Raw genomic sequence first — 12,674 nt, forward strand, 5'->3', positions numbered from 1 at the left:
TTATTTTTCATATTTTAATCTTTAATTTTTTTTCTTTTATTCTATTTGAGACATATTAGACACTAAATATTAAATTTGGACATCTTTAACTTTTAATTTCATCTTGTTCTTTTATTCATTCCTTAATTTTAAAACTAGCTATTTGAGGTAATTATCTTATTCATGGATGCTGAAAGAAGTCAAAAAGAGAATGGAATCATATGAATGCATACGATAAGTTTGAGAAAAATACTATGTTGGAAGATAAAATGAAAAGAAATAGATTACACATCAACTACTAAAGTTGAACTCTGCTGCCTGATTTTACTGTTACTGTGTTTGTCATTTTTGGTGTTTCAGAAGACAAAACTTGCACGTCTTGTTTGTGAGGATGGGTAACACTTTGGTGATATTGGGATGCCAATGTCATGTGACATTGATCGACTACAATGTCATAAGTGTGTAAAAAAACAAAAAAATGCTTGTTAGTGAGAGAGAAGAAAGTCATGGTTTTTTGTCATGTTGCACGTAAAGGAGTTACAACTCCCTTTTTCTATCTAATGTTTATTTCTAATAAACAATCATAGTTGTTATCTGACCTAGTGATTTGATTTAAGAGATTAATTAATTTTAACGAATGAAAAATTTGTTTGCAAAAAATTTGAGTTTAATTTTTAAATAAAACAAACTTAAATTTGCTTGCCTCCCGCTGAACTGGGATTTGATAGTTAAAAAATATATGTCCATGTAAAAGTTGATCGGGTCGAAATCAAAGGGGCTTCCCTTTTGCAATTGAGGATAAAGTTAAAGGGCCAGAAATGATATTTTTTAAATTTAGGAAGGGGGCCCGGCCAACATCTTCCAATTGTGCAACAGGAGATCAAAAGTTCATTTAACTGATTTAAAATAAAGAGTATATAGAATATATCTTAGAAGTTATAAGAAATTTTTCATGTGAGAGGATGCATTTATAGTTGCGTCAAAAGTTTTAAGAACTTAGTTGCCAAAATCGAAAGTTAATCACTTGGAAAGGAATATAGAAGTGATGAAGATTTATGTTAAGAGTATATAGAAGTGATGAAGATTCATATTTGAGAGCAATGTGGAAGGTAAAATTAGTATAAAGGGGATAACATTTAAGAGTATAAAAAATACTAATTAACCATTGGTGAAAAGGGGATAACATTTGTTACTTTTGTGATAAGCCTTACTGCATTGTTAATTGTTAAATTAATTAAATACATATATATCAATTAGTCCAAAGTGACCAGTTATTTTAATGTCCCCTTATAAAATTGTTAAGTCCGTTTGATTGTTACACATACAGATAAGGGTAAACATAATCCAAAAAAGAATTATTCATAGCCAGCCTTTCTTTATTTTCATATAATATAATACATTGATCACACGTATTTGCATGCATAACACAATTGTTCAAATGATGAAGAAACCAAGAATCCAATAGTTTCAAACTTTTCCTTAAAAACAACCTAAAATGTATTCTTTCAATGAAAACAACATTGTAATAGCTTTGTAACAATCTCCTGAAAAAAACACCAACCGGCCATAAAATGTCCTTATATACATCCTCAGCACACCATCCCCTCAGTTTAGGAGCACTTCAGAACATGCTATGTTGATCTGAAATTCTTCTAAACATTTTATCAAAACTTAACTTGCACCTCAAGAAAATGAACACACAAGGTCTTGAAACAGTGATTGACATAAAGCATAAACCTGTTAGTTTCACTGGAGGACTTGAATTTGAATCACTTACATACACAGTGACAAAGAAGAAGAAAGTTGATGGAAAATGGTCGAATGAAGATGTTGATTTGTTGCATGATATAACAGGTTATGCACCAAAGGGTTGTATCACTGCAGTAATGGGACCAAGTGGTGCTGGAAAATCAACTTTATTGGATGGACTTGCTGGAAGAATTGCAAGTGGGAGTCTTAAAGGAAAAGTTTCATTGGATGGAAATAGTGTGAATGCAAGCTTGATTAAAAGAACTTCTGCTTATATTATGCAAGAAGATAGGCTTTTTCCTATGCTTACTGTCTATGAGACTTTGATGTTTGCTGCTGATTTCAGATTAGGGCCACTTTCAGCTGTTGATAAGAGGCAGAGAGTTGAGAAGCTTATTGAGCAGCTTGGCTTATCAGTAAGTGCTTTTTTTTCAACCTTCAAAATTGTATCCTCCATGTACTAATATCTGTCACACAGACACCTTAGATTGAAGTCGTGTCGAGTGTCTAACACATGTCTGAGTTGGACGCTAACACGACACTGACACATGTGGTTACATTTAGTTATTCTATTTTGTCAATTATTCCTAATGCCAACGTGTCAATGTCATGTCCAATGTCCGTGTCTATGTAGTAATTCATATGTGACTGATTTATAACAATATTTTAGAACCTGGTCATTTTTTTGGACAGAAGAACATGATCATCAAACTGAGTAGTTTATTGAAAATATTTTTAGAAGATGTGTAGAACACTGAGCACACACGTATATGCATGTATAAAAGGTGTAAATTGATAATTAGGATTTATATACTCATCATCATATTACATTTATCCTATTTGATAAAAGAAAAAATTATACTACCTCCGTCCCAATTTAATTGACACAATTTTGTTTTTCACACATATTAAGAAAAATGTATAAATAAAGGGGAAAGTGGAATATATTGTATTGGGAATGATAAAAGTAGTATTATTTAGTGTTATATTGTATTGGAAATGATGAAAGTTGTATTGAAAATTGAAATGGGTCAGTTATTTTGGGACACTTTTTTTTAGAAAATGGGTCAGTTATTCGGGGATGGAGGGAGTAAGAGATATCATATTATCCAATTTGCACACTTTATTTCTTTGCATAAAATGTTCTAAGATGAAATGATGAACTATAGAACTATACAATCAATCCTTCCATCTACTATCAAAAAGCTCTAGTTGATCATCATCATTAAGAAACTGAAAAGTTTTAGTATTAATCATTGTGTTCATTTTGATGTCTATTTGAAAGGAATTGTCTGCTAGGTTTCAGAGTGTCTGCCAAGTTGTGTGCTCAACAAAAAGCTAAAAAAATAGTTTTATACTTGTTAGAATTAGGTCAATATTATTTAAAGTAGTTACAAATTAGTTATGATTAATTGAAAGTTGGTTATATCAGTTACAAATCAGTTACGATCAGTTTAAAGTTGGTTGTATTATTTAAACAACTTTCAACTAATCATAACTAATTAGGTATGTTACTTGTTCAATATTGTTTATACTAGTGATCTTAAGGTAACTAATATAATCAACTTTCACAACTAATTTGTAACTAACTAAAACAAGATCAGCGTTGCTATTCATCCCGAGCAACTTTGTCCCGATATTATCCCGAAAAAGGTTGTAGGCAATTAAATTTCTCCCAGCTCGGAAAACAAGGGAAATCATGAGGTGTAATCGAAGAAGGATATTAGCAAATAAAGGGTCGTGAATTCTTCTTGATTTGCTTTTTCGCTACTAGTAGCATTTTCCTAACAATATTCAGACACTAGACCATAGAATAAATGTTCAATGTGTGACATACGGGTGTTGTACGAGGTCAATCTCCAACATGTGTCGAAAACTATATTTTCAACCTGAAGTGTTGGTGCGACAACTAACAACAAACTAAGAAAATATCATACTAAACCATCAATTTCATCACTAAACTTAAACCTTTTCTAATTTTCCCGGTTGTTTTATTGATTGTGATCTTTGTGCTATGTATGCAGTCATCTAGGAACACCTACATAGGAGATGAAGGCACAAGAGGAGTCTCTGGCGGAGAGCGCCGCAGAGTCTCAATCGGCGTAGACATAATCCATGGACCTTCACTCCTTTTCCTAGATGAACCAACTTCAGGACTAGACTCAACAAGTGCTCTTAGTGTGATTGAAAAACTACATGACATAGCAAGAAATGGTAGCACAGTAATTCTCACAATCCATCAACCTTCATCACGAATCCAGCTTCTCCTTGATCATCTCATCATCCTTGCTAGAGGACAACTCATGTTTCAAGGATCACTCAAAGATGTTGGTCACCATTTGAACCGAATGGGAAGAAAAATTCCGAAAGGAGAGAATCCAATTGAGAATCTCATTGATGTGATACAAGAGTATGATCAGTGTGAATTTGTTGGTGTTGAGGTGCTAGCTGAGTTTGCGCGTACCGGAATGAAACCTCCTCTTTTGAGTGATATGGAGGAAATAATTTCATATACTAATTCCATTGCACCTTCACCATCTCCTTCTTTGCATAGAGGATCTAAATATGAGGAAAAATCTCAAGATTTCTCTTATTCATCACAAATTAGTAGAAGAAGTTTGAATGATGAGTTTGATCATAGTATTAGAAGTCCATATAATAACACACCAATGTCATGGAGTGCTAGTAATAGTGCAGCTTTCTTGAAATTCACACCCTCAAGACTTAAAAATGAGAACAAGGTGCAGAAGCCTCCAAGGTAAAAGCATTTCTTCAATAATACTAATTTATATGATTGATGATTGAGTGGTAAATTGATATATGCAATCAAAATTAGATGCAAATTTGTAATATACCATATTGTTTTTTGTGTGATGTGCAGCCATGCTTCTCCGGGCATCTACACATACTCAAGTGAAATCCTTCCAGCAACACCAACACCACATAGCAGCGACTACGTAGTCAATGAGAATGATTACCTCACACCAACAAATAGCTCACAAGAACATCTTGGTCCAAAGTTTGCAAATTCCTACATAGGAGAGACATGGATCCTAATGCGCCGCAACTTCACAAACATACGAAGAACCCCCGAGCTTTTTCTATCAAGACTAATGGTCCTCACCTTCATGGGATTCATGATGGCAACAATGTTCCACAATCCAAAAGAGACCTTACAGGGAATCACGAATCGTCTCAGTTTCTTCATCTTCACAGTGTGTTTATTTTTCTTCTCTTCCAATGATGCCGTCCCTGCCTTCATCCAAGAGAGGTTCATCTTCATCCGCGAAACTTCTCATAATGCCTATAGAGCTTCTTGTTACACCATAGCTAGCCTAATCACTCACATGCCGTTTCTTGCGCTCCAAGCTTTAACCTATGCAGGCATTGTTTGGTTTGCTTTAGAACTTAGAGGCCCTTTTATATACTTCTTCCTTGTTCTCTTCATTTCTCTTCTTTCGACAAATTCGTTTGTTGTGTTTGTGAGTTCAATTGTTCCAAACTATATCTTGGGTTATGCTGCAGTGATAGCCTTCACTGCCTTGTTTTTCTTGTTTTGTGGATACTTCTTGAGCAGCGAGGATATTCCGTCTTATTGGCGTTGGATGAACAAGGTTTCGACGATGACATACCCTTATGAAGGACTCTTGATGAATGAGTATCAGACTAATGAAACTTTTGGATCAAATGATGGTGTACCTGTTACTGGTTTTGATATCTTGAGAAGTCTTCATATTGGTACTGAAGAGATTAAGAAAAGGAACAATGTGCTTATAATGTTAGGTTGGGCTGTTCTATATAGGATTTTATTTTACATTATTCTTCGTTTTGGATCAAAAAATCAAAGGTCCTAGTAGAGGAAAAATGTGTGATAAAGTTAACAATTTAATTTGTTTTGTATAATGCAAACATATTGTTTGGATATTTGTTGCTTCAATGTATTGTATTTGAACAAGGTTTATAAATTGAGTGATTGTATTGTACCTCTCACAATAAATCAAATGAAGGGATAGTGGTTTGAATTTGTTATCCATTGATAATGAAGGGAACAAAAAATGATTAATTAATGATTTGGCATTATTCAAAAAGGGATAATATGTGTCTAAGAGTTTGTGACAAATGACAATGTGTAAACTTGATAAAATTATGAATGAAGTTGAGCAATTTCCATAAACATTTCTCCCTCTATCCAACAATAACGGTCACATTTGTTAAAATACATTATCCCAAAAAAGTTGATCACTTTTAATTGATTTTTTTTCTTTTCAATTGTATAATTTAATTGATATTACCTGCATCACTTCTAAAGAATTATTTTCCACTTTATATTTTTATGTTAATGAAAATACATCAATAATTAATAAGAATAATTGAACAAAACTATATCATTCACTTTCTTTTATTTTTTAATTTTTGTAAAATGATAAAATGCGACAATTATTATGGACATACAAAATCTTTTGAAATAGAATTCAATTTTCATCTAGTCAATGACTCATATTATGTATTTTCAAGTGTATAAGTTTTCAATTTGAACCACGTCAAGCCAAGGCCGGCCCAACATGTCAAAAAGCCTAAAACAAAATTTATAATGAGGCCTTTTGGAATTAAAAAAAAAAATAACACAATGTTTATTAAAAGCATCATAAAACAAGTTTTGTTGAATCTAAGATTTGAACTTACTAGACCGTTTACCCGTGCTACCGCACGGGTCATTTACATTAAAAAATAATATATGAAAATAAATGTGATGGACTTCATGGAGTTACCTATTAACATCAATAGAGAAAAAATGAAGCTTGCAAGAAAAAAAATTAGTTTGAGTTTTGCGATAATAGTTGTTTCAGAAATATTTTACCAATACATACATGACCAAACATAAAAGATAGTCACATATATTAGGACCAGTCTCCCTTGAAGAAAAAAATATTAGGACCGATCTTGTGAAATAAGTTTAGATTCACTTGTGACAAATTAAAACATTAGTTTCACAAATTTGTTACACCATAACTTGGATCGGAGTTCTTTAAATACATCTTTGCCAATTTTTAAAAAAATACAAAATGTGATTGCTCTTGTAGAAGGCGCAATATATATAAATAAAGAAATCCGCATGTAACGATTTATGTAAGACTAACATAAGTTGTCATCGCTCAATTCAATTCATAAGAAGTAGGAAATTACATTACTTGACCATGAGATTATTTTGGTACAAATCTAAATGCATTCTACTTTGATTTCCTATTTATTTCCTTTGTGGCCTTCATGTGTATTGAGTTGGAGTTCTTAGAATCATAGAGAAAAATATTAGAAATAAACACTTGAAACAACTAAGAAATTTCTTAATTTCTTAAACAACATCATATTCATATAAGAGAATAAATTGAGCAATACAAATGACAGAGGATAAGTATAGATAATTACATAACCTAACCATATGGTCAATTTAAGAGGAACAACCAATACCTTCTCATCAATTAGCATATTAGAGAAATCATCCACAAAGGTATGCGCACCTTTGTTTTTAACTACTCCCAGCCTGTGAAAGTAAAGATTATACAATAAAATTAGAACGCATGAATAACATGGTTAAAAAAAACGTAGAAAATAGCTTACTTTGTGTCATTGACATCAACAACAAACCTGGTGGTAAAGCCAAAAGATCAGGAGGAAAATGATCAAATGCAACATATAATGAGTAAAAAAAAGGAATATGAGAGATTAGTGTTGGTTATATAGGTGAAAGAGAAATAAGGGAATTAAGATGATTTAAAGCCTAACATTTTTTTTAGGTTTTACGTGGAGGAATGTAAAGGGACACATCCTATAGTGATGGTATAAAAATAAAAGGAGTTACAATAATTAATTGTTTTTTTTAGTACAAACAATAATTAATTGTTATTTACATATGAATAGGAATGTAACCGACCGTTTATTTATTTATTTTTTTTAAATGAATGAGTTAGCACTACTTGTAGATGAATAAATCGTACAAAAAAAAAACAGCCAGATGTAGTTGAAAGATGTAAGAATAGATAGTGGAAAGTTACAAAGCTCAAATGGTGAGTTACATAATAAATATAAGAATTAATATATGTAAATGGAAATATTTAGTAAATAGATGAGTTACAAAATCATGTGGACCAATAACAACAAAGCTGAATTAGGGTTTGTAGAATTAGGGTTGGCAACTTTTCTTAACATTGTTATTAGTATTAGAAATAAGTTAGATTAGATTAGATGACTAAAAGGATTTTAAGCCTTAGAATTGACCAACTCTTAATAAATATTGATTACTAGCATGTCATATTATATATTTATTGCTAATTGACTTATTCTGAAGCTGTTTTTAACCCAAAATCTTGAGACCTAAAGCTTTTGCTTGGATAGCTTGACCCTTGGACCAGTCATGTGTCAAGTATGTTATGTAACTTGAGCTATATGGATTTAGTTAGCATAATTACCATTTAAAAGACGAGTTTGACAATTGACACCCTCATATCCATAGATAGAGATGACTCCTATTTCATGATTTTGTTTGGATGTCCATATTGACATATTATTAAATAGTTTTGAATTGATAATAGTCAAGGGAGAAGAAAAAAAATCTTAGATTTTTGAATATTAAAGAGACTCCCCTTATATGTGCCAATCTAATTTATTATATTAATATTAGTTATTTTATTGGCCAATAAAAAAGTAATTTATTGCCAAAAAGATCTTATATAAGTTATTTTAATTACATATAATAAGGGTTTTGATCATATGATTAACTAGGTGACAAAAATTACTAAAGAAATATGCCAATAAATTCATGGGAAGCATCAATTCCCTTTGTCGAGTATAGGCAGGCAAGCCCAAATCATCACGAAATAGTATTTGACTATTTGCAAACTTTGCTTAACACGTATAATATACATTGCTGAAAAATCTCTAGTAATCTTTTTGAAAGAAAATCTCTAGTAATTTAACTGGATTAGGATTCTCCTCATTTCTCAAAAAATATAAAGAGTTTTGTCCGGAGAGAGTTACACAAAAAATCAATAGTATATATCTTACCATTATCATTATTTTTTTGAAATGAAAATTATGCTTATGTCACTTCAAATAGAGTCATACATTTTTTAAGAAATTGAGAGAATTAAACTCATACCGAAAAGCCTAAATCATTAATTCATTGTTATATGTCATCATAGAGTCTCTACTAGTATTTCAAAGTTTTAGATTATTCATTTCAAACTATCACAAAATTGAATCACATCATTTTATTTTTTTCCTTATTATTTTTATTTACATAGCTTATATTTTATAAGGGGGTACATATTCCTAACCTTTAATTTATAAACTCTTGTGCCTTAAACTCTTCCATGAATGACTCAATGAAATTAGTGGGTTAACTTGCGTTCTCGGCAATTAACATCGAAAGTTACTTTATGCACCTGCGTTTTATTTTATGCATGCCCCTTTTATAAAGTTTTTATTTACATTTTTTTTAGAAAAATGGTTTATAAAATAAAACTAAGATAAACAAATTGTTGGAAAAGCAACTAGAGAAAATCTCCACACAAAAGGCAAAGAAAAATACAAGATAACTCTTAACTCACACATTTACATTGTAAATCCTCTCATGTAACTTCTATATGAAAAGTAATAATTAAAAACCTTCTCAACTACAATTTTTGCACATGAAAATTGCAAACTCTCTCAATACACACAATTACACAAACCCTCAATACATAAAAAAAAAAAAAGACTAGAGTTATCGCGGTGAAGAAAACTCAAACTAATTTTCCATATTTGTAATAACTCTTTACTTCATTTTCCTTCCCACTATTCGATGTGAGACTCAAATGTGAATCCAATTTAACACAACAATTTCGATTAATTCAAAGTCTCACATTTCTTTACTTTGTTATCAGCTTTATCCACACAAAAGACTATATCATCATCATAAATAACCACATTTTCAAAAGGAGCACTATCTACTTTTCTCACAAGACTCCACGAATTTTTGACATTTAACCAGTATGTGATAAAATTCTCCACAATAATGAAATTTGACAGTACTAATATATCTTGGTTGCAGATTTTACCATATTGACCACCATATTTTTTTCGTTGCCCACCTTTAATTACCAATATTTGATTGTCTTGAGAAGATTTATCAATATCCATCATTTGTTGGCTTTCTTTTATTGATCTCATCTCATCACCTCATCTAAATGCAATTTTCATGCTAACATTGATTGCACTTGTGATTTATAAAATTTGGGAAATGAAGCCAATGAAGGTAATGCTTGCTCTTCATCTTTGATATTGTCATCTGCCTTCATACATCTAGATATCAACTTGTTAATCTTAATAATATGATTAAGATGAAGATGAATGTTACGAACACTTTTTTTTTTCAACACTTACTATTATATTTAATGAAATTCACGTGGGTCTCAACACATTGTGTGGGACCATGTTGATTTCACTTAATATTAAAGTGTGTGTTAGAGTGATGAGCGAATATTAAAAAGAAAGTGTTTCTAGCACTGCTCGTTTGATCAAACACATTAAATTTATCTTCTATCTTCAGCGGGTAGAGCCTCATTTTCACCATTAAGAGGTTGGTTAATTAGATTGACGCATACATGTACCATCACTTTTGTTGTGTAGCAAGTGTGAGTTAGAAGTCTCACATTACTTATAAGACCAATGACTTAAGGTTTTAGATAAAGATGTGATGTCAGATTCACTTGTATGATTGCTCCTAGTCCAATATGAATGATATCCTGGTTGCCTCTCATGATCAAACCACTTTAATATTTTAAAAATTAATAAAGGTAATTGGCTCTTCAAAAGAAAAAAAAACACCGTTGGTACAGTACAGGCATGATGATGACTGCATCAAGGTTTTGAAAATCCTGTTAACACCCAGCTTTGAAATTACCGGCAAAATATAAGATTTTATGCAACATGTAACGCTGACTAATTAAAACCAAAAGTAACAAAAACAATTTATTTATTCAAATTATTTGAGTACTACAAGTACAACTGATTACTATATAAAAATAAACAAAAAGTACAACTCGATTACTTTCCTTAAAAAAAAAAAGTCGATTACTTGAAGTATGCTAAGGAAGACTAAGTAAAACATATCAACATCTATCCTTTTCTGTATTTACAATGCTTTCCAATAATTTGGATTTTCATGCCTATGGGTTGTTCCATAAAATGAGATGATTGGGAATCAGTAAAAACTAAAAATGCAGTTAGTAAATTGAGAGTTGTAAATTTAACATGTCAAATGTTTGGATTAGAGCTGGTGTGTTAACACCAACAATAAATTGATCCCGATGGTAAAAGATTATGTACCCTTAAGCAAAAGGTTAATGATTCGATATGTCATGCGCATGGGAAAAAATTGATTGGAAAGAGATAACTCATCTCGTATGCCTCACATATTTTTCAACGGAATTAGTCACCACTATAAAACAGTTGAAACTTCAAAACTATAGCATCGTTACATAAGAACAAAACAAAAATTGGTGTGTTTACGGGTCTAGTTGGTTATTGGCTTAACTTATGTCTAACCCAAATAAATTTTATTGGTATGAGTTGGATCAAAGTCTGTATTTTTTAAATTAAACCCGGACCATTTCAATCCGATGATGAGCATGTCGGTTTGAGTCAGATTATTGGGTCCATATTAATTTTTTTTTTTAAATCCCAACAAAAATTATAAGTAAATAACATTATTTTTCATTAAAAAATTAATTACTAGTGAAATTCTACAATTTAAAATTTTAACACTTACATCCTTTCAATTTTTTTTAACACGCATAAAATTCAAACATTTTCAAATCACCATAAAAACCTTAAACTAGATTAAAAACAAATTATTAATTTTTTTTGAACAGGTTGAGTTTGCATGTTGAAAAATTTGAAATCTTATTGTTATATAAACCAAAACACTTTGGATTTGAATGGATCGGATTGATTTGAATTATGAGTGAACATGTCACTCTTGAACACCTTAGATTAGAGTTTACTAGGTAATTAATAATTACGAATTATCAATTACAACTTAATTTATTTTGTCAAAAAACAATAATGCAACCTAATTTCTTAAATTTATAATATCATTTCCAATAAAATATGTCAGTTAGGTTTTTTTGGCCTCTTAAAAAATAATGGCAGTTAAGGTTCCTCAACGTGACAGCACTCCAAACACATTTTAGAGAGGTCGCCTCCAACAACTTTATTTTCTTTTATATATTTTGTTTCCTTGCCCCATATAGTTATATGATATACTTTTTTTACACATATTATATACTAAAATTGCTACATTCAACTTTGAAAAAGAAAATTGGAAGAACGACTATCATATTGAACAATGATCAATACTATTATTAAGCTAAAAACAAAATCATAATAATATTTTGTGCACATAGTTGACCATTTGATTTTTGAGCAGTATTTGTAACATTTAATGAAAGGTATATCTAAGAGAGTTCATGAAAATCAATCAATATTTTTCTTTTCATTTTAGAGTGTAATTTTTTTCCAATCAATATATTTAATGAAAAATGCATAAATCCTTAATTTTGATTACCTTTAATAACATATCAAATGATTTTGGAATTGTATAAAATTTTACCTAGATGATATTTAAGATATAAATTTACAATCCAACACTCAAATTTAAAATGTATCGAATAAAACGATATTGAACGATGTAACCTTACATCGGCACAATTTAATCCCTCACAAAATGATCAACTCTCTGATCACATAATTTTGTAATTATTCCAAGCAATATATATGGGAGCAGTAAATCTGTAATATTTGTAAGCAATTATGTAGACAAAATTTTCTGCCAAATCTTTATAAATGGATGCGCTAGCTTAATTTGTGATGTAGTTTTCAGTCAGTTCATGCTGAACAGTTATGCTAGT

The 12,674-nt window shown here is 30.8% G+C and overlaps 1 protein-coding gene across 1 annotated transcript; it reads left to right on the forward strand.

Annotated features, from left to right (window-relative positions):
• Positions 1-1,296: 1,296 nt before the first annotated feature.
• LOC146920819 (ABC transporter G family member STR2) lies at positions 1,297-5,750 on the forward strand. The gene is made up of 3 exons (XM_085714261.1): positions 1,297-2,144; positions 3,753-4,486; positions 4,610-5,750. The coding sequence occupies exons 1-3, from the start codon at positions 1,671-1,673 to the stop codon at positions 5,580-5,582; spliced, it is 2,181 nt and encodes a 726-aa protein (XP_085570387.1). The 5' UTR covers positions 1,297-1,670; the 3' UTR covers positions 5,583-5,750.
• Positions 5,751-12,674: the final 6,924 nt, after the last annotated feature.

Source organism: Medicago sativa, chromosome 5 (genome assembly GCF_051527215.1).
Source record: "Medicago sativa cultivar Bolivia chromosome 5, Bolivia_mono, whole genome shotgun sequence".
Lineage (NCBI taxonomy): Eukaryota > Viridiplantae > Streptophyta > Magnoliopsida > Fabales > Fabaceae > Medicago > Medicago sativa.

What these genes read in the sequence shown, in the direction of transcription:
- LOC146920819 (XM_085714261.1), top strand. Translation starts at nt 1,671, where the DNA reads ATGAACACACAAGGTCTTGAAACAGTGATTGACATAAAGCATAAACCT. An exon ending in TTGAGCAGCTTGGCTTATCA is followed by an intron (nt 2,145 to 3,752) that starts GTAAGTGCTTTT and finishes CTATGTATGCAG; the next exon opens with TCATCTAGGAACACCTACAT. An exon ending in AAGGTGCAGAAGCCTCCAAG is followed by an intron (nt 4,487 to 4,609) that starts GTAAAAGCATTT and finishes TGTGATGTGCAG; the next exon opens with CCATGCTTCTCCGGGCATCT.